Source organism: Perca fluviatilis, chromosome 11, assembly GCF_010015445.1.
Source record: "Perca fluviatilis chromosome 11, GENO_Pfluv_1.0, whole genome shotgun sequence".
NCBI classification, from domain to species: Eukaryota; Metazoa; Chordata; class Actinopteri; order Perciformes; family Percidae; genus Perca; species Perca fluviatilis.
Genome location: NC_053122.1, coordinates 20,781,509 through 20,804,463, shown reverse-complemented (window position 1 = coordinate 20,804,463; position 22,955 = coordinate 20,781,509). Strand labels below are relative to the sequence as shown.

At 40.4% G+C, this 22,955-nt stretch overlaps 2 protein-coding genes across 2 annotated transcripts; one reads left to right on the top strand and one right to left on the bottom strand.

Moving 5' to 3' along the window:
• Positions 1 to 4,918: 4,918 nt before the first annotated feature.
• thoc1 (THO complex 1) lies at positions 4,919 to 11,720 on the top strand. Its single transcript, XM_039814886.1, has 21 exons — positions 4,919 to 5,029; positions 5,249 to 5,322; positions 5,413 to 5,473; positions 5,578 to 5,647; positions 5,847 to 5,965; positions 6,062 to 6,110; positions 6,203 to 6,298; positions 6,446 to 6,528; positions 6,616 to 6,689; positions 6,812 to 6,920; positions 7,056 to 7,190; positions 8,288 to 8,388; positions 8,506 to 8,572; positions 8,818 to 8,868; positions 8,981 to 9,051; positions 9,548 to 9,643; positions 9,881 to 9,946; positions 10,049 to 10,132; positions 10,260 to 10,407; positions 10,843 to 10,927; positions 11,284 to 11,720. The coding sequence occupies exons 1-21, from the start codon at positions 4,982 to 4,984 to the stop codon at positions 11,559 to 11,561; spliced, it is 1,965 nt and encodes a 654-aa protein (XP_039670820.1). The 5' UTR covers positions 4,919 to 4,981; the 3' UTR covers positions 11,562 to 11,720.
• A 244-nt stretch (positions 11,721 to 11,964) lies between these two features.
• On the bottom strand, positions 11,965 to 22,209 carry usp14 (ubiquitin specific peptidase 14 (tRNA-guanine transglycosylase)). Its single transcript, XM_039814887.1, has 16 exons — positions 21,986 to 22,209; positions 20,915 to 21,060; positions 20,396 to 20,428; positions 20,173 to 20,277; positions 19,033 to 19,136; positions 17,019 to 17,077; positions 16,788 to 16,918; positions 16,568 to 16,648; positions 15,761 to 15,837; positions 15,497 to 15,611; positions 15,200 to 15,265; positions 14,985 to 15,077; positions 14,762 to 14,890; positions 14,229 to 14,286; positions 13,262 to 13,369; positions 11,965 to 12,812 (listed from the first exon to the last, which is right to left on the bottom strand). Exons 1-16 carry the CDS (start codon positions 21,999 to 22,001, stop codon positions 12,667 to 12,669), a joined length of 1,467 nt encoding a protein of 488 aa, XP_039670821.1. The 5' UTR covers positions 22,002 to 22,209; the 3' UTR covers positions 11,965 to 12,666.
• Between the last annotated feature and the right edge of the window lie 746 nt (positions 22,210 to 22,955).

Here is a 22,955-nt window from a genome sequence, read left to right as displayed (position 1 = left end):
TCTCTCTGCTGTCAGCTGTCATTTCAGGCAAAGCGTGCAACCCTCTTCCTCCCTTTCCACCTCCAGTCACCATCACCCGCGGCACCCCGGGTCTTCCTCCGGCAGACCGCTCCGTCGACTCCTTCGGTCTGGTCTCCGGGCTCCTTCACCGCCACCACCAGTGTCTAGACTCCATCGGGGGGATACGTCCTGTTTCTCTACCCCTTTTAAAAAAAATATATATATTTTATAACGATGGAGTCTAATCTCCAAAAACTCTGTACATTTCATTATGCATATTTTCAATAAACCTTTGCATATCTGCAACAAAGTCTCTCCTGATTGAAATGCCTTGTGATTGTAAGAAGAAGGCCTGCACAATTCATTTATACATGCCAAAGCTACATATTCCCAAACTACTGACATAACTTATTTAATTCCATTAACATAATGTGTTAAGATAAGTTTCACTGGATGTGGTACATCATTCCTGTTCGCTCCTTTGGACCAGTGCTGATAAGTAGTGAAATGGAGAACCCCTGGGTAATATCAGCAGACACTTTCCCTCTAAAATTCCATTTTATTTAGTCAGAGACAGATGTAGCTGATCTCTTCTTTCATTCTGGGTGTACTGGCTTTGGCCAATATGTGGCAGCATAGCAGAAAACTGTTATCTATGATTGTTTTGTGTATCCATGCACACAAAACTTCAGTGCATGCAGGAACATCCTAGATACTGGTCCAGAAGGTGAAAACAATGCAGTTGAAATAACCGGAGAAGGCAACCGCAGCCCAGGGTTAAGTCAGTGGCTAAAACAATGAACAACAATTAGCTTTTCTGTCTGTCAGCCCATCTATTAACAACATATGATTTACAGATATGCTTTAAATAATGCTATATTCTTATTTTTGCAGTGTTTTGTAGCTGTTCATATATCATATATCATGTGTGTAACCAATACATATAATAAAGATTATTTTTCATCCCGTTTCAGTTTTTTCATCTCAAACTATTTTCTAATTTGCTTCAAAGTAAGGTCAACATTCTTTATTTACATAATGAAGTTACAACAATACCACAATGTATATTTAGATCGGCTTGACCTTGACGTTAGTTTCTTCAGAATGCCGCACATACTCTATTATTCTATTCAATGTGTTTGGCGACAGTCCCAAAAATCTCTCTGTAGGGAAACAACATGAGGATGTGGATCAGTTAATTGCACGTTAGATCCTTAATAAGAAGAAGCATGATTAGATAAGGTGTAGCCATCATGGAGAGTTCCTGTTTTGGCTGTGTTTCAAGAATTTCCTTTCCCTACGCACACGGCTACTTTCACATCCCGTTTGTTTGTTGGATGCACATTCCCATGAGCATTTATATTCTGCCCTGTGTGAGATGATCGTTGACAAAATGTCTGCGTCCCAAATCATTTTACACCGCTATGTGAGTGGTACAAAGGTGTGCATTTTGTTATATTGTCATTCAACTTATTGCCACACTCCCTGGTGGAAAATCACTCTGATATATAACACAAACTTTAATGCAACATTAAGCATAAATGCAACAGAAAGCCATACAAGGGGAAGGACCTGCAAAGCCTGCATAAATCAACATATTCCATTAGGCTATTTAATTGCAATGGCTTGAAGAATCAGAATAAAGATCTACATCCAGTATATACATAATTCTTTATGGCCTTCTTCCCTTCAAAGAGGAATATTTCTCTGCTCTGGTGAATGTTTTTACAACTCTGTTAGTTTGGGTCCTCATAAAAACCTACTAAATTGTGCTGTGAATTAAAATGTATCAATGAAGTATGGCTGTGCTGATGGGTTTATCTCGCTTATATGACATGACACTTCTTCACATCATTTTTTTATGGTGATTTCAGAGGCTGGTCATGTGAAGGCGGCCAATCTGTATTCTCCTTTCTTTGTGTGCTTAACCTCGGAGGTCAGAGCATTGTCTTTAGCCTCTTGTTTTGAAGTTTGTACTCAACAACATGGACAATGCTCATTTTGTTGCCCCTTGTCTGAGACTGTCCATCAAATTATTTGGCTCTCATGTGGTGCTTGATTATTCCATGACTTGGCATGGGAGAGTGTTCTGGTCCTCTCCTATTTATCTACACAAAATAAACAATTGGGAATAAAGGCTTAAACTGATTTAAACTGATTTCAGAGTGACTAGTTAACAATATTCAACCAAACAATATGGCCTATCTAACACCCATTTGGAATATTCTCAACAGTTTCTGTGATAGAAAACCAGTGCTCTTTAATTGAACTTTACAAATTACTAGTAATACATTAAAGGAGAAAGGTGGCAATATTCTGTATATTTTTACTGTCAACAAATCCTATGAAAAGACAAAACCATCAATTAATTGATCCTACTAGCCTCTTAAAACGTATTATGTGCCACATATTCTTTTACACATATCATGTGCAATATCTTTTGTTTTATGTCATTTATTAGTGTATTTGGTGTAGCATTGTCTTGTTCCTGGGTATTGTTTTAAGATGATTGTAGCTGTGTTCAGAACTATTGCCCAAGCTAAATTTTCCCTGAGGAACAAAAAAGTATATCTGATCTAATCTTACATATCTCAAACTATCAAAAACACATTAATAAGCCACACTGTTGCAGTTTATTCATTACAGTGAACATGGGTGCAGTAAGTACTAAGTAGCTCTGCAAATGTTTATTAATCCACGACTGGAAATAGTCCCAAAGAAATGCTCTATTTACTTTTGTTTGAGCAATATTTGCTGAAAGCTACAGTGCACAGCCATTTGGGGGAATTACTGAGCCTTTTTAAAATCAAAACTATATATCGGTGACCTGTTCTTAATCTTCAGAAGAAACATAGGGGGCAGAGTCCCATAGACAGAGTAGGGAAGTCAGAAAGAATTGAGAGACAGACTAACACATTGTTGACTTTGGTCTTTTCATTGAAATTATTTGGCAAACAAGAAAAATATAGAGTAACACTTGCATTCAAAGTGATATACACCGGCTTCCTTAGACCTCAGCAGAACATACTGTATAGAGGAACATCTCTGAACATGTTTACCCCCACCCCTTCACTCCGTTTCAACATACCGACTAATGGTGGGCCTTTATCTGCGAACTACTTGCCGTGCTCACTCCCTTCTCTGCTTTTCATCAGTTTTTGGCAACGGTTCAATAAACGCTGTGTCAGAAAGGGGGTTGTGGGGCACAGTTATCTGGTGAACTGTGTGCAGAACTCTGCGTAGGAGAAACAAGGTGCCAATTGCAGAGTAAAACAGCTCTCACTTGCCCGTTTTATGACCACTGTGATCCCTCACCTCTTTCTAGATGTCACTACTGGTCTACATTATACCATGCTTTAGCGTTTTTCTCCAAATATCAGCACAACACCTTTAGGTTCAATTAACAGCCTTTGTAACGGCAAGCCTATAAACACTTGTCAGAGAGTGCAGAAGGTGAATGGTCCTGGCCCTGACCCGCAACACTGCTGGGTAAACACCAATTAAACAGGTCAGTGTTCACATTGGTTCTGTCAAAGGTAAAGGGGGAGTCTATGATTGATAGGCTAACTAGAGAAGCACCCCACCACCAAAATTCAAAACAAGAGATTAAAACCTGCTATCACTCTCAAATTGATTAACAAGTGTTTTAAGGCGACAGCTGAATCCAGATTATTAATGTTTTATGGTGTTGTTAAAAGTTTGTTTACATCAATAATGTGTAATGTTAAATACAGTGTACAAATTCATTGTAGCCTACTCATGTACTTGGTGAATAAAGTCTGATTCTGGAAAAAAATAAAAGGACTTATGTTCAAATAAACCCACAGAATTGTGATGAATGAATTAAATCAGATGATTTAATTCATGTGATTTAATGTATGTGAATACACTGTAAATGTATACATTTTAAAGCTCAGTAGTTGTAATTTAAATTGTATGCCCACAGAAGTGTGCACCCACAAAAACAGATACACATGCATAAAAAACACTAATATGACAGCTCTGACCTCTGTGAATGACTTAACCATGTCCCTAACCAGAAGCCTAAGGACACATACAACGTAGCATCATCTGACCAACAATTAATAAGAAAAACAGTGAGCCTTTTCATTTCAGTGAAGTTTTAAAACTAAATCTATAAAGTGAGCAAAATTAAACAGGCAAAGATGTTATGTCAGTGGCTACATGTCCATGTTGTGGCTACATGTCCATGTTATGTAAAATGCTATAGGGATTATCATCAGGAAAGGGTGGATTTCAGGTTATTCCTGCCATGGGTACAGAACGTCCACCCACCACCACCCACACACACACACACACACACACACACACACACACACACACACACACACACACACACACACACACACACACACACTATACAAAAATTAGTGTGCAACACTGCCATCCTCTGGTTTAAATTGAATTTAGTCCTGCTGCATGCTGACGTTTAGACAACCACCCTAATATGAGAATGATTATTAACTTTCAAAAGCTATATCCTCTTCCATTTCACTCAGACAGAGCCAAATAAACCCCCAATATCACCCATTTACACTTATGTTTGAGTGATATCACTTAGCCGATTCATGTTTAGTAGTATTATGTCTTGCCTGCACACTAAGACATGATAATTTCATTATGAATCATTATTTTATTTTTTTTAAAGTCTGTTAGGCCTGCTTAATATTCAGTGTATTTGGAAAGCAGGCTCAGTTTTGTGGTTTTACTAGGCTACAAGCTACTGGAACTGTGTATTTGTTATTTCTGCAACAAATTAGATTGATTTATGATGAAGGAATGTATTGTTTCTTTTATAAAATGAATAGTAGGTATTAAACAAAAGACATTACAAAATTACAAAATAAGCATTATACAAGTGCCATGGATGTAGCTACGTATTAAGAGAACAGGCACACCTCGACACAGCCGAAGAAACCGGAAGACGTTTAGCGACACTTCCCGTTGAAAAAGTGTAAAGATGTCGCCGCCCTTATTCAATTTTGTCGACGCTAAAGACAAATTTACGGTGAGAAATCGCAGAATTGCCTTTCATTATTAAAACCACAGTTATTATATCCTACTGTATCTCGTGATTAACATTATAGCTAGCTAGATAGCAGGCTTGTTACCGCATGCTATTGTTCTGTTAGCTAGCTAGAGTTCAGGTAGCAAATGGTAGCTAAGCTAACAAAACGCTAGCTATCTATGATGCGTTTTCTCTTATAATGTTTTCTCCTTCCCTCAGGCGTCTGCCAGAAATGCCCTAGTATGTAAAACCAGCAAACCTTTAATACATGCTTTCAACCAGTTCCCTGGGAAGTAAGTAACGTTAATTTAGCTTCTGTAGCGTTAAAAGTTGTGAATACAATCGCGAAGCGTCTTTTGACTTAACTGTCTCGTGTGTTACAGTGAGGCAGAAAAGAAGACAACATTTGACCAGGCGCTGAGGGGTGTTCTTGGTGATCAGATTGTAAGTAAATAAGCGGCCACCTACTCTTATTATATTTCAATACACCTCATTAAATAACCCAGGCTGTATATGAAAGCCTGACATTGTTGCGTTTGTGTCTGCAGGTTGAGCAGACGGGGAGCTGCGATGAATACTTGTCTCTCATCTACCTGAGTATTTCTGCAGTTACAGAAGGTATGTTATCCTCCGTACCGCGGTTTGGAATCGTAAAAATCCAAACGATACCCAACTCTAGTACAGACCGTGTTCTTCTGACTACACACAAACTCAATCACGGTGTGCCTTCAGTCTCTGGAGCAAGTTTTCTTACCTTGCACAAAGTTTTAGACTTGTGATCAAGCTTTTGCTGTCTTGTTGAACTCTCTTCGTGTAGGTATCTGTTCTGCTACAACTCCTTTTCTTCTGCTTGGAGATGTACTGGACTGTCTTCCTCTCGACCAATGTGACAAAATATTCTCTTTCGTCGAGGAGAATGTCTCCACCTGGAAATCGGTAAATAGGCCACAGCCTCTCTATAAATGCAGTTTAAGAATTTCTAGCGCATAATGTAGATACTTGAATCGCTGTCTTTACTCTCCCTTTTCCTAGAACTCTTTTTACACTGCTGGGAAGAACTACTTGTTGAGGATGTGTAATGGTAAGAATAGCTTTTCATTTTTGTTGACGAACAAGACTTTTTAATGTTTTAAAATGTATAGCTGATTGTAACACACCTCTAAATCTGTGTAGATCTTTTAAGGAGGCTGTCCAAATCCCAGAATACTGTATTCTGTGGGCGAATCCAGCTTTTCCTGGCACGTCTCTTCCCTCTGTCTGAAAAATCAGGTAAACGCAGCATTTGGGTATGTTGTCTTTTGAATAAATAAGACAACATCAACTTCTCATGGATGTTATGTCAGATAGTTTATAATGTGTGGCCACCATCTTCTGACCTTTTTTTTTATATGTACTGCCACTTGTGTTTTATTCCAGGTCTCAATCTGCAGAGCCAGTTTAATCTGGAGAATATAACAGTGTTCAACAAAAATGAACAAGAAAGCACTCTGGGCCAGAAGGTAATGTGTTGACACCTGATAATGACTGTGAGCATTTTAAATTGAATCTGAAAATGTTAATCTTATGTCATGGTTCCATGTTCATAGCACACAGAAGAAAAGGAAGATGGCATGGAGGTGGAAGAAGGAGAAATGGGAGAGGATGATGCTCCTGCACCGTGGTAAGTCATGCTCTAAAACACACAGCAAGGGGGTAAATGTTATATCTTTTATAAATAACACTTTTGCTGGTTACCGTTTTTTTATTATTTTTTTTGAAAACTTAGTCAATTATTTCTTTCAGTTCCATTCCGATTGACTACAACTTGTACAGAAAGTTCTGGACACTGCAGGACTACTTCAGAAACCCTGTGCAGTGTTACGATAAATTCTGTTGGATGACATTCCTTAAGGTAAAGTACTTTACCAGAAAAGCAGAGAACCTTTTGCTCCCTTGCTCTCCATTTTGTCAGATCATAACAAATACCAAAGTGGATGCTATAAAGCAATGGCTCACTGCTGGTGTCAATTTTTTTTGTCCTGCACAGTTCTCAGATGAGACTTTGGCAGTGTTCAAGAGCTATAAACTGGATGACATGCAGGCCTCTAAGAGAAAGCTGGAGGAGATGAGAGCATCTGGAGGAGAGCATGTCTACTTTGCCAAGTTTCTTACAAGTGAGAAGGTGAGAAAAATATTTTTAGCCCCGCAATAATTGGCAGTTCACACATTTATTTTTTTGTCTAAAGCTGGGGGTAGGCAGTTTTCTGGAAAAGGCAAAAAATAAACGCCAGAATTTGAAATTCCAGCCCTCCTCCTGCAGCTCTACCCTCTGTCCTACCCCCCCCCCCCTCCCCTCCCCCTCCTCGACGAACACGGGGCATATCATATGCACACGCTTCATACAGTAACCTGTACAAGTATTAGTCTTTCATTTCAGTTATTCCGTTGTCAGTCTTGATTGTGTTCAGGATGCAAATTTTATGAGAATTACCTTCCTGTTGGCTGTTTTCTTTGCAAACGTGTGAGCCTGTAAAGCCCTTTTGAGATGACATACTGGAACGAGAGGCTCTAGCTAGCTACAAAAACTTTAATTAGCCGCTAACATTGAGAAAGTTTGCTCCGGTCGGTGCTTGGCTTTGGCTTGACTGTTTTCAACATGGCGGCCAGGTCACAAACTTTCTCATTTTACAGCTAAACGGTAACTAAAATATCTCAGAAAATGTTTGAAGCGAGAAATAAGCAATGCAGTAACAGAATCTTGATTCATATTTAATCAGCGCTGTATATTTTGACAAGTTTGATCACGGTTCCCGAGCAGTCATTGATACTGTGTCCCGGCTCTGATTGGTTGTTTTCCTTTTGGGTATGGTGGAAACTTGCAAATGCCACTAAGAGGACGGGAGGGAGGCAGAGGAACATGCCTTTTTCCTCAGATTATCTGTCTCATGTACTACTGTCATGATATAGTGTCTCAACAAATATGAGAAACTTATTTTTTAATAAAAGTCACCAACTGCAGCTTGAAAGGCTGGCTGAGATATTACATTACACTTGGTAAACAACATATTGTAGATACTTTATTTCGGTATGAATATTACTTTGTCAATACTTGCAGTATTTCTGTACTTCCATACTATGTTAAAATAAGATCTGTTCTTAAATGTATTTTTTTTTTATTGTATATATCACTGATTGCATCTGTATTGAATATTTTCATTTGTATTTCTGCTCACTTGTTTTTTGTTGTTTGTTGTTTTGTTCTTTGCTCTCCATCTCCAGCTCATGGACTTGCAGCTCAGCGACAGCAACTTCAGGCGGCACATTTTACTGCAGTACCTCATCCTCTTCCAGTACCTGAAGGGTCAGGTCAAGTTCAAAAGGTGAAGCATGTCTCTACTCGGACCTTGCAGAACGTCAAACAAAAAATAAGTTGCGTGACAAAAACGCCGTCATTTGTTTGGGGCTTCATATTTTGTTATGTCTTTGTCCTCGTACAGCTCCAACTGTGTTCTGAACGATGACCAGACTGCATGGATTGAAGAGACAACTAAACTGGTTTATCAGGTCAGACCTAAACCACTATACGACACTATAACTAAATGTGCCTCACTGTCTTCTTTATTTATTTTATTTTTTAGCTTAATTTACCTTAACTGAACAGCTTCGGAGTCATTGGAATGGTTATATGACTTTTTTTGAGTTGAATAGTGCTCGTCTCTCTCCTTTTTTTTAAAAACTTTTTTTATTGCCATGGAATCCAGAGAGAGAGTAAAGTAAACCTGTATTAATCTGTGACTGTTCTCTTGTAGCTGCTGAGAGAGATCCCTCCTGATGGAGACCAGTTTGCCACCATGGTTGAGGTAAGTCGTGCATTCGGAATACTATTATTAAATAAGGCTTTTCCATACACATTTCGGTTAAGTTTGTTAGACTTCTCCGTACACTAATGACACTAGAAATGTTCTTCAACAGCATATTCTCAACACAGAGGAGAGCTGGAATAGCTGGAAAAATGAGGGATGTTCGAGCTTTGTGAAAGAAAGGTACTACAGCCTAATCTTACAACATGATCGGGGCAGCTCATTTATTTTTATTTCAGGGTTCATATGTTTTGAAAAGACCTGGAAAAGTTATGGAATTTGAACAATGCAAATTCCAGGCCTGGAAAGGTTTTGGAAACAAAGACCCAGAAAGTTTTTTTTTTTTTTTTTTAACACAGTATAATAATATGTGATTAATAAATGTATTTCACGTCGTCCTAACCTCAACGTTCTATTCGGGGCGTTTTATTGTTATTGTTAAACCTCTGAGGGTAAACATTAACACAGATTTTTATTCTTATTGTATAATGTCGACTGACATTTTCAGGAAGACATAGTCATGGAAATTTGCCGAAAAGTATTGGTTAAAATGCGTATGAACCCTGTTATTTGATTTATGCATTGATTAGTCCATTATTAAAACAAAATAAAAAGAATGTAGTGTGTGAGCTTGGGCTAGCATGCCAAAATAACAGTTGGTCTCACTTGTTCCTAACAGGCCAGTAGATGACAAACCCAAAAGACCCACCAGGAAAAGACAAGCTCCAGAAGACTTCCTTGGAAAAGGGCCGGACCGCAAGATTTTCATGGGAAAGTATGTGATCTAATACAAGAGTGGGCTAGCGGAGTAGTTTTTAATATTAAGCCTGGTTTTTAAACTTGTAATAGTAAGTGTCCATCCTGCAAAAATACTCTTTGTCTGCAATATGTGGGGACAAAATGAAAAGAGATCCTTCGTGGATTATCGATTGTAGACCATGACTGAAGCTAAAGTGGAATGAACACCTGTGGAGGTCACTTCCATAATTGACACTCTTCTGTGTTTTGTTAGTGATGAGTTGACTCGACTGTGGAACCTGAATCAGGACAACATGGAGGCCTGCAAGTCGGACAGCAGGTCAGTGGTTCAGAAAACAAGCCAGCAGTTCCCATCTACAATCACACACACACCTTTTTGTGTATATCAGAAAATGTATTACATCTGATGTCTTTCATTCAGGGAGTTCATGCCATCACTGGACGAATTCTTTGCGGAAGCCATTGAACAGGCCGACCCTGCTAACATGGTGGAGGAAGAGTACAAGTAAGTTTGCAAGAACAAATCGTGATAAGGCTTTTCCCCCCAAAAAAGCATCACTCGCTCCATTCCCAGTTTTCCTCTCGGTATGTGTTTGTGTGACTTTTCTGTTTCTTCCTGTAAATCACTGCAGGGTTGTGCGGAACCCAAACTACGGCTGGCGTGCTCTGAGGCTGCTGTCCAGGAGAAGTCCACACTTCTTTCAACCAACTAACCAGAAGTTCAAGAGCCTGGCAGACTACCTAGACAGCATGGTCAGCAAACTGGCCAAAGAATTGCCGGTGAGGATTTTGTTTTACTTAAAAAAAAAAAAAACATATTCATCATCAATATAAAAACACTTCATGATGGCTCCAAAAACGGTTGGCCTACGCTAGGGCTGGGTACCAAACTCCGTACTTTTTTGGGTACCGACCGAATCACTTCGGTATTACCGAGGACCGATTCATGTTAAATCAATTGGTACCTGTAAGCACAACGTTATCTGTCCTCTCTGCATGTTGACAGAGAGCGGGGCAGGGCAGACCAAGCGAAACTACGTCCATGCGGCAGTTTGTTGATTACTTATTTTGTGTAAAAGTGTGTAAAATGTTCTAAATAAATAGGTTTAGGAAACTACTTTTGTGTTATTACAAAGGGAAAGTACCGTTATCGGTAAAAACGTGAACAGCACCATACGCTGATATGGTGACTTTTTTTTTTTTGCCCACATGCAGAAGGATATTCCCTCCGAAGAGATCAAGACGGGAGAAGACGATGATGACGACAATGGAGACAATCTTCTCAAAGACAGCAATGACAGTGAGTTGGAATAGTTAGCTTTGTTTTGGGTAATATCCATATCCAGCCATATCAAAATGTTTTTTTTTTTTCTCAAATCCATCGGTTTATAACAAAGTTGAATTCATTCAGGGGAGGAATGGATGGTCTTAAATTCAAGCTTTTCTTTAGGAATATATGGAGCATTTTACATCCTAACTTACCAAATTCACCTAAAATGTAACCTACCTTTGTTTATTCTCTCCCCAGATTGACCTCTGTATTTTTAGGTCCTAGTTTTGATTATTAAAATCACCTCATCCTCTGTGATCTGCTAATTTCTAAACTTTTTAGACCAAGAGTCTATTTTTATCCACCTTACTGTGTCTTTCTTCCAGGTCCGAGCATACAGAACAAGATGGTGACAAACCAGCAGATGGATGACATAGCAGCCAAACTGGGCGCGCAGTGGAAGATGCTGGCATCCCAGTTGGAGATGAAGGCAGTGGAGTTGCGAGAGATTGAGACAGACAGTGAAGATGTTGACATGCAGGCCAAACTGCTGCTTGTAGCCTGGCAGGATAGAGAGGGATCACAAGCTACTGTGGAGAGCCTGGTCACTGCTCTTAATGCTGCAGGATTCTCCCAGATTGCAGACAACCTCAATGAGGCTTAAGGTAGATCATTCGTTACGTAAATAAGTACCTCCATTACATTGTTGCAACATCCTTTTTCATACCAAAAACTGGAGACCATTTTTGTATGTAGTATTGGTTGAAACCGGTTGTTTTTTTCCCACTGTAAAAAAATCCAATAAATGTTTTTTTTCTAATAACACTTGTTGGACCATTCATAATCCTATGCTCACATTAAAGAATCTCACATTTTGATATAACTGTTTATTTTCACCACCTTGTAAAGCAATCAGTCAATAACTTATTACAGTGTTGACAGTTAAGTCTTACACATTGTGGCAGGGTGTCTAGGAGTCCTGCAAGAAAAACAGTGAAGCATAGCCTTTAAGAGTGGAGATGTCAAAGTCTGAAATCGGTGTCAGCAAGAACAATGTTCAACGCTTGTTGAGTAAACCATCAAGGTTTAATCTCAAGTCTTTATTTAACCACACAGTTCATCACAAGGGCAACCTGTTCTAAAGCAGTTTCCCCACACACTTCCTCACCCCCAAAAAAATACATTAGTGAAGATTTGGCAGAAGAAACCTCATCTGTCAACACATGGGAAAACAAGTGCAGGAGACGATGTGAGCCAAGCACTGAGATTGAACCCAAGTTTCCCAGAGAGCCAACAGGTGAACAAGGGCAAGTCTTGACAGTGTTACGTGAAAATCTTCATTATACATCTGAGAAGATACAAGCCAGAATGTCAAGGACAACAGCTTGGCTAGGCATGTTTGTACAAGTTGATTAAATGACTAAAGAGAAACATTTTGCTTTTATGATATGAGCACCTTATCAAAGGCTTTAAAAAATATACAATGTGTATAAAACATTTAATTAAACTGCAGAGCTAGACTTAAAATCCTCTTAAGAATCCAATCTCATCATCTCCTTTTTCAAAGCCCACTATAGTTGAATATTTAACACCATTTCACAGAATTTGTTTTACAAGCATCCGTGTTGGTTACAAAAAAAACAAAACAAAATTAAGGTCATCAAATCTTTAAAGACACCAGTTTTATTGCACATCTATGCAGACAGTGCTTGGAAATGGCATTTGTACGTGTGTTGGATGTTGTCTGTCTTCTAGGAAATCTTCCACAGCTACTGTTCCTCTTCAAGTATTTCCAGCCGCCGGGGGCCGTACAGTAGAACGTATGCTATATGCCAGTCCCCGCCACCAGACAGTCGCAGGATATCCTCTGGAGACACCAGACTCACCTTGTCGTCATCAAACTTGACCCACTCATCTGAGGCAGAGACCACAGGAAACATTTAGTTCCTGAACATCTGTGTACACTTGGGATTTGGTTCCTCTATGCTTTTAGGATTTGTGACTGATCGAAGCCAGGGGTTAAAGTGGGATCTGGCAGATGGGGACACTGGAATGCATATTTGGCGTTATTTTAAGATTATTTTTTGGGGCTTTTCCCTTTTATTATACAGTGACAGTGGATAAGACATGAAAGAGGGAGAGATGGGGGATGACACGCAGCAAAGAGCAGCAGGTCAGATTTGAACCCTTGCTGCTGCAGGACTCAGCCAACATGGGGCGAACACTCTTACTGGGTGAGCTAGAGGCCGCCCCTGTTCGCCGTTATTTTAAACAAACGGGAAACACTGATGTGTGAAGGTGCCGAAACAACTTTCCAGATCATTCCGGCCCACTTTAACCCCTGAGTGAAACAAGTGTGCTTACCTTCTTTCCTCTTGACCCAGCCCACATAGTGACCAGAGGAGCTAGAGCGGCCTTGGTGTGTCAGCACAGCCTGCAGGTCATAGTAGCCACTGTTGTTGGAACCGAGGTCTGCAGGGGGAAAAGCAGTAGGCCTATCACGATTCCTTCAATTTTGGCTAAAAATAGACTGAAATAGCAGATCTTAAAAATAGTAAATCCATGCCATTACACTGCTAGATACCTAAGTGTGACGATTAGCATTGTGGGACACTGACATTTTGCAGGTACAACAAGCAATAGTATAGCCCTTTTCCTACTAGGACATGTTGACATGTCCCAGATGTATTCAAACCCATTAATGATGGCTGCATCCCACTTAGGAGAGGTCCTGGTATTGGGCATGCTGACTCACTGAAACAGCTTACTGGGACACTTGATGGAATTGAGCCATCGTTAAGGTTATCAACTTCAGCTGTGCTTTTCCTACTAGGACAAGTCCAAATGTCTGCTGAGAAAAAGGTCCATTGGTCGAGTATGAGAAAACCACTGCCTTGTCAACAATAGATTCATTGATAAACGTTAGAAATTTGTGGAAAATTGTAAGCCTTTTCTCCGATTCTTGAGACAATAGCTGATGTTTCAGACAGCTGAACATGCTTTCTTTTTAGGCTTTTAAAAATGTGCCTATAAAAAGGTGTATTTTTTAGAATGGATTATCACATATCCGTTGAAGGCATACTCTTCCTCCTATTTTATGAAATTGTCCCCAAATATGTATTGTGATAAATACATTACAGGAAAAATGGTAAGATGTATTTAGAATTGTGTTTTGTGTAAGGCTGCAACTAACGAACGATTATTTTCATTGTTGATTATTGTTTTGATTAGTTGTTTGGTCTATAAAATGGTGAGATTGTCTATCAACTCAAAGATATTCAGTTTATCATCATAATAAACTTAACGTGAAAGTGTACACGTCTCAACATACCATCAGGGAAGGAGAAAGCCTCATATTTCACTTTTGCTGCACTTGGCGTCTTCACCACCTAATGCAAAAAAAACAAAGTGTGAGACACTGTACAGAACTGGTAATTACACTGTATTACCCATTTTCCACCAAAATTCCCACTCAGACACCAAAACACCACCATACACCCTAAAAATGTCACTTTTTCAGTCTCTTTCGAACACTGCTTGGGCGGAGACTGATGGGATTTGTAGCCGAGATGACAGAAGTTACGGACAGAGGCGATGCGCGTCACAGCACCGCGCTGGAAAGGGCCAAAAATGAGTGTCCCCCCCCTGGGGATCTTGTTTCCATCACTGCCGATTGGAGCTGGAGACAGTAAATACCCGTGCCTACTGCAGAGTATATTGTCCTGGGAGTAAATGCCTATTGTAACCTTTCCCACTGCAGACAAAAGCCAGATGTTGGTGGTTGTTAAGTGGGTTTTTGGTCAGTGGGAAAGGGGTATTAGGTAAAGTAGGAGCTTTTCTGCTATCAAGCTAGCTGGGCCTTACCTTTTTCTGCTGTTCCTCTAGCTTCTTGTCCTCAACCTCCTTGAACTTTGACCTGATCGGCAGCATTTTCTCCTGGAGCTCTGAAGTGCACAGCTCATAGACATCGAGCATGAGAGGGAACTTGACATCCTTCAAAAAACAGACAATATGTTAGACTTTGCATTAGATTCCAATTATGACGAGCTCTGTTATAAATTAGAAATTGTGGTGGCTCCAGACCAACCTTAAGGACTTTTGCATTGACAGACTCCTTCTCTTTGTAGAAAAATCTAACCATTTGAACAGTCAAGTAGGCAGGGAGACGGCTGAGTTTTGACTAGAGGGACAGGACAGTAGAGAACCAAATTTCACAATATAAATAAATTTCAAACTCAAGTTAGTAAATGTAGCAGTAGACAAGACCACTTGAGAGAAATTGAAGGACAAGGAAAAACTTACAGATTTTATATACAGGGCATTTCTTTCCAAGGATGGAGACATTTTTGTGATTTCTTCCTGCAGTCTCTGGAGACAGGAAAAAGAGAAAAAAATCTTGATTTAATCCTCATTACCCTGGAGACAAACTATGTTCCAGTTAGTTATTTATCACTCTGGACAAACATAAAACATCCAAGTAGTTTGTTACAGTGACATCTTCTCAAGTAAAAACTCATGAAGAAAACACACTCCTCTTTTTCAATAGATTTAAAAGCCTATTCAGCTGCTTTTTTTGGAGTCTGATACATTCATACATACCAGTCTTAGTCCTGTTGCAAGGTATTTGACTTCTTGGTTGATGAAGCAGCTGAGCTGGAGCTGGCTTTCCTTGCCCTTGATTGGCTCCTCCTCCTCAGACTCTGTGCATTTCATACTGAACAGGTGAGTTAAGAAAAAGCCTAGTAGAGTAATTTCACACTACACACCACTCTTTATGACCAAAAGTTTTAGAGTCAAACCATACTGAACCAAGAAATAACATGTAGAAAGATGAGCTCAACAAAAGGCACCCTGCAAGGATACGCAGTTTCAAATTCTACGCCAAAATACTGGTCAATTAAGTTCTTCTTTGTAGAGGCAGCTCCGCTCTCAGACTCAGTCTAAAGACAAAAAGCAAAAAAGAAACATGTTATTTGTCTTCAACTAACATCAATTACACAACTAAAGGCCCGGACACACAGAGCCAACGGCCAAACTTCGGCAGAAAAGGCAGTTGGGCTGATCAGTCTCCCCAAAATTAGTCCAAAAAGTGCCTCGGAACACACAAAAGCGACGAGACACAATACGTCTCCATAACAACAGGTGGCGCTAATCTGTATTGTCGCCCAAAAATGAAAACCGGCACCTGATTGGACGAACGCAGGTCACGTGGGTCTTGTTTCTCCAGAAATTCAAAGACAGACCGTCATGGCCGCTTGTTCAGAATACGATCTCATATTGTACTAAAACAGTTCACCGAAACGTGTTTCTGAAAACATTTTAAGCGAGAAATAGGTTGTGCAGCTGAATCTGTCTTCATTTCAGATCAACAAAAGGTCAGTTTAAAAGATGTTCATCAGATTTTAAGAGACTCTAGTCACGCTCATTCGGCTCCCCATTTCCAGGTTAGCACTCTACCAATCAGAAGGGTCATTTGAGTCAAATCAACCAAAATGAAGGACGGCGGCCCCTCGGATGGACGACGGCACAGAACACACGGAACAGACTTGAGTCACTGACCTCGCCAGACTGTTCAATGGCCGATTATTGGCTCTATATGTCCGGGCCTTAACTTATCATCATTTCATTATAAAACAACACAAGGTAAAGAAAAAAAAGAAAAGATGTTACCTCCATGGAAGTCTCTGGCTCTAGTGGCTCCAATTTTTGCTGAAGCACTCTCATCATCTGCAGCCAGCACTCGTTGGCATCCTGAGAGAACAAAAAAAAAAAAAAAATAAATAAAGGCACGGACTGAGACCTGATATTTTCATCAAAGTTTATTATAAGAAGACACATGGCATTACTGTATACATTTCAGTGATAGTAACTGTAGTGAAGAGTTGCTCACCTGCTGGAGGTACTGTCCCTGGTCCCCTTTCTCAGCAAACTGTGGAAAGGCCATGTGAAGGAACTGCAGCAAAATGATGGGTGGCAGGCTAGATGAAGTCTTGTCCATGGTCTCATACAAGTCACGAAGGGCTGAGGATGCAAAGATATATACATATTTTTTATATGCATTAGTAAGTTTACATTATATGTCCATGATTTCACAGCGTCAACGATTCACTATGTTTTGTACCTGCTGTGATATATTGTGATGGTGCATTTGCCCCAGATGATCGCAGAGCACCTGTATACCTATATGGGAGAGAGATCATTTCAGCAAGAGCCACAAAAACAACACCCAGCAGGGAAAGGAAAAACACACTTTGTGAAAGAGTGCATTTCAACAATGTAGACCACTTAAAGGACAATTCCGGCCAATTTTTACGTTAATCTTGATCGCTATAGCTACGCGAGTACTTTCGATAGAAAAACCCCCAACCCGAATCAGTGCAGCTAACACGGAGAAGCTGCAGCTACGTACTACAAGGGTCCCCTGAGCTAAAACGGCAGTGGTCGGGTCAAGTTTTAGAGTGCCTTTGTGCCTCTTAACAGACACAAAATGCAATTAATATGTCTGTGCCACATGAACAGGGCCCTTACGTGTCAACAAGATGCTTTTTCAACTCAGACATTGTTTAAATTCACCTACCCTGGTCCCTGTCTCGATCCTGCCGGTAGCTAGCTTGCCCTGCTAGCCGTTAGCTGCCGTCCTGTGAGTTTTTATTCAGACAGGCTTCTGTGATATTCATCCCAATAAAAATCCACGGAGGTGGTGGTGTGGCTATGTCCTCCAGAGGACAGGTCATGTCACCTCTTGAAGTGTATTACCCCCTAAAAAAAACAGTAGTGTGGTAGTATCTGTTAGCTACCCTACGGTGAGTGTGTACAGCCAGATAGCTGTTAGCCGTTAGCTGCTAGCTGCTGTCCGTAGAATATTCAGCCAGGCATCTGTGATAATCATCCCAATAAAAATCCACGAGCGCCCGGTGGTCTGGTGGATGTCCTGCATAGGACAGATCATGCCTTTGCAGCGAAAGGTTTAGATTATTTCCCCCTCAAAATAGGTAATTGAGCACTGTAGTGGTTATGACCATATCAGTGACTATGTAACTACATGGAAACGGGATAAACGATGTCTGTGGCTTGCACAGTAATAGCGTTACTGAAGCTTAGCTGTTGCATCGCGTTGTCTCCTGGGAATTCAGTTGTAGCAGAAAAAGGTAAACAGTAGTGTGCAGATTGGAGCGTAGTGTGTGAAGAGTGAAAAGCGGAGTTGTTTATAAGGGAAGAAGCTTGGAGTATGAAGAATATAGCAGATATACAACACACGGAAGAGCCTTTTGAGTTTGATGGTCGTCCTTATTTATTCGAACCCGAGACGAATAACGAAGAACTAGCCTCAAGAGTTGGAAAGAACGAGACTGACAGACAGAGGGGAAACAGGCAGATGAACTTGCTGCTCCAAGCACAAGCTAAAGCTAGCCTTGAGTAACTGGGGGACATAGCCAGCCCACCGGGCGCTCGTGGATTTTTATTGGGATTATTATCAAAGATGCCTGGCTGAATATTCTCCGGACAGCAGCTAGCAGCTAACGGCTAACAGCTATCTGGCTGTACACACTCACCGTAGGGCAGCTAACAGATACTACCACACTACTTTTTTATTTTTTTTTTGGGGTTTTGGAAATACACTTCAAAGCGTGACATGACCTGTCCTCTGAAGGACATAGCCACACCACCCCTCCGTGGATTTTATTGGGATGAATATCACAGAAGCCTGTCTGAATAAAACTCACAGGACGCCAGCTATCAGCGAGCGCGGGCAAGCTAGCTACCGGCAGGATCGAGACTAGGGACCAGGGTGAGGTAATTTAAACGATGTCTGAGTTGAAAAACGCATCTTGTTGACCGTAAGGGCCCTGTTCATGTGAACAGAACATATTAATTGCATTTTGTGTAAAGAATAAACTGTAAAACTTGCTCCGACCACTGCCGTTTAGCTTAGCGGCAGGGGGCGCTTTGTAGGTAACTGACGCTTGCCCTCGTTACCTGCACTGATTCGGTCGGGTTTTTCTATCAGCGTAGTAGCTTAGCGCATCAAGATTAACGTAAAAATTGGCCGGAATTCTCCTTTAAACACTGTCTCTTTGTATTTAGTGTCTTAACCTTCTTAACATTCTGAGAACCAATAATAGCAGAAAACCTACCTTCTGAGTGCAGCTTTGAGCTCTGGGACAGAGCGCAGACACTGCACTGTGGCATTCATGTAACAGGTGTTGCCCAAGTTTGTCAGCCCACAAGGCAGCTCCATCTGAAAATAAAGAGGGAGATGTTCCTCTACAGTTATAAACGGTAAAATACAGTTTTAAAAAGTATATATGTTTGTCTTCCATTTAGTTATTAACCAAGCCTTAAATGTAAGAAATGACCATACGGGTAGATCAGCATGTAACTTTGTTTATATTTTTCATCTTCAAATGTTCAATATTGGTAAGTCATGTATAATAATAACTAAAAATGAATCTTCAATGTACAGGCTTAATTACAGTATCCCAGAGTTTCCATTAGTGTCTAGTAGTTATAGTGCTGCTATGACGACCTGGTAACACATAATAATTCAATTTGTGTGGATTTCAAAGAAGAACTTGCATAGAAAATCAAATCAGCTCCCTTTTTGTTTATAACAGGACTCTTTACTACGAAGAACTGACAATTTCCTAATCGAGATGCGACTGCAGACTAAACAGCAGCACAGTATCCAGTGACACAGCAGCTTGTAGTTCATATTCGCATTTAGTGATCAGAGCACAATTCTTTCTCAGTAAAAGTGTTTTGTAAAAAGCGCCATATATTCATGACAACAACAAAACACCTTGCTGACTGTACCATAATTTGTTAGGAGGTAAATTGCTCTCAGATCTAACACAAATGCTGACCTGGCAAATCTTATTTTATGAAGCTTATCTCACGAAAAGGGGCATATAGTGTATATTTAATTTATTAAAGTTATCTACTTTGTAAACATCACATTGAGGAAAACATGTTAACTCAGTGCGGAGAACAGCACTCACCATATTTGTTTTAGGCATGCTGGTAATTTTCAGGCTTAAGGCCTTTTTATGCTTCTGCGTAGAATCGACGGCATACCCCCGCAGACCCCTCTGCATCTACGCCGTACCCTGACGTGCACCTCTCGAAAAATTTAACTACACGCGTTGCATTCTAATCGCCGTCACTCTCCACACACACACACACACACACACACACACACACACACACACACACACACACACACACACACACACACACACACACACACACACACACACACAACGGCCTTTACTCACCGCTGAGGCCAGCTGCTCCTCAGTCATGTCCTCTACAAACATGGGCCGGACAGCAGGCTCCTCAGGCAAGGCTTCTGCTGAGCCCATCATCAGCAGAGTCATTCCCTACAAAAGAAAAGAAATGCACAAAAATCCATTTACATGTGAAAATGCATTTGGAAGTATAGCTCTATGAACTAAGAAATGCTTGTTATACGTGTCCAAACATAGCTTAAATACTCACATTTTTCAGTTTAATGTTCCCCCATTCGTCATCCTATAAAAAGGACAAGATATTGGTTAGCTTCTTAAAAATAGTTAAAGGATAAGGCTGTGGTTAGTTTTTCTTATTGTCAAAAAAATCTCATGAAAAGAATAAAACCAACATTGTGTCAAAAAAAAAAAAAAAGCTGAGTAAATTAATACCACAGCTGGGCAATGTAGTTTTTAACAAACACTACTCAAACAAGAGTAAATAGTGCATTTGTTGGGTACTATTTTTTTAGCTATGAATTAAACACTTGGTGCTCTTGTGAATATTTAAAGGAACAGGTCACTGCATGCAATAGCATGGCTCATTGGGGTGTTTTAATAGTTTTCGGACAAATATGTTAGTAGGATCAATTAATTAATTAGTTTTGGTCTTTCCATGGGATTTGTTGACAACAATATAAATTATACAGAATCCTTTAACCAAAGGAAGACCAGCAGCACAGTATTTTTTCACATGCATCTCAGAACCAGATGCTTAACATATCAGTACCTTCAGAGTGCCTCCCTTCACCATGACCTTCTGTCTGTCTGGCTGAACTCCTGTCAGGGCAAAGAGCTGAGCCTTGAAAACCATGGGTGGTTCCTCAGTGTTCAGCTCAACAGCATCAAACTTCTCTTTGCCCCATTTCACATTTACTGGAAAAAAAGACAAAGGAATTAGTACATACCCACACGTTAGCCTCCCGAAGTTCTAAGTGTTGGGAAACACCAACACTTTGTCAAAGTACTGTATGACACAGCATCTAGCTAGCTAGTTAGCAACAGTTAAGTGCTCCATGGAATCAAACAGCTAGCTAGCTAACAGTTAACGTGAGTCCAGCAAAGTGAAAGCATACATATACATCTATTTGGATGCCAATGTAATAAAAGAAAACGGCTGATTAGACATTTTAAGATTACTATCATGTTAAAACAGCAAACCTGTGTTCAATGTTGGTCTCCAAGAAGCCGCAACTGCAGTAACGTTACAGGGCTTGTGAAGTGTACACTCATGATTTGGCTAGCAAGGCTATCAGTGCTAATAAAAGGCGTGATTCTGTACATTTCAAACTGGTACAAAATTAGACACTTACGTGTCTTAAACTGACAAGAATACAACTCAAGTGACCGAGTTGTGCTGAGAAAACAACGTATTTAAATAACTAGTTAAACCACCTTACTTAATTGTTACCTGGCTAACCTAGCTAGGGTTAGCTGGCACTTAGCGGCAGTAACGCTAGCTAGCTGCTTCTTGGTTTGTGTCAGATGACAGTTAGCGTAGCTAGCTGACTTCACCAAACACATTGTCAACTCCACTAACAACCAGTGACAGCAATGCAACACTTCTGTATGTTCTCCTGTCTCGAAATAGTGTTTTTCATGATAACCCCACGAGTGGCCTAGCTAGCTAACAAAACTAACAGAGTGCCCACTACCGTTCGCATGCTAACTGCATTTCATGCTAAAGCTAACGTTAGCATTCTAAATGTAATTTACGTACTGCAGTAAACACGTGTAAGAGTTCATGTTTTACAGTCTATTTCAATGACAATGAATATGGTGTATTAAAATAATATCATACCTGTAAACACCGGCATATTTGGCAACCTTTTACTTCCTCAACTCTTTATTTTTTCCTGTTCCAATCGACCCGGGCGCGAATAAAGAGTTAGCTAGTTCTCAGACTGAACTTCATTCAAACAGAATGACGCTGCAACAACACGCTGGGAACTTATCGATGCGCGCTGACATCGGCTAGCCATCCTGCCTATGAAATGTACCCAGACTACACACACCCAGATCATCTTTGCCCTGCCCACATCATTCATTCAGACACACATAATTACAGTATTATTGAGGTTTGCTCAGTCCACAACAGCAGGTAATCCCCCCTAGCATCCGGTTACTGATGCACCATGGATGGATTAACCTGCTGGAAAGCTGCTGGGCCACCATTAAGTCTATGATTAAGCCCCCTATCCCTCATTCTCTGTTTAGTGTGTACACTTTTTCTCTACTACTATCTGGCCCAACATTAATTTAATTAAACACCTATTCTAGAATATGCAACCTGTAAGCACAAAACTGGATAATAATGTACGCAAAACTAGATTTTCGGTTTTGACACATACATGGAACCTCTTCAAACAGGGCTTCAAGATAAAAAACTGAGCCCGCTTTAGGGCCCTTAACGATTGCCCTTAACAAGTCAGTTGATAGCATAGACTGTTAATATTAATGGACAGAGTGGTTGATAGTGTGCTTCTGAGCTAGATATTCCCAAACACATGCTGCGTTCATGCCACCTCGGAATAACAGGCACCGCCCCCTGGTTACGTTGTTTTTCCTATGTTTTTCCGACTGGCAGCGTTCACATGGTCGGGGGGGGGTGCGTGTTCTTCTTCTTCTGTTATATTGGCGTTTGGCATAACAACTTTTTGCATGACTGCCACCAACGGTTGGCCGTAGCCAAGAGCATCAGGGGCCTCATGTATAAAAGACTGCGCAGCTTTCATACCAGAAGATGGCGTACGGCCAAAACTTGAAAAGTA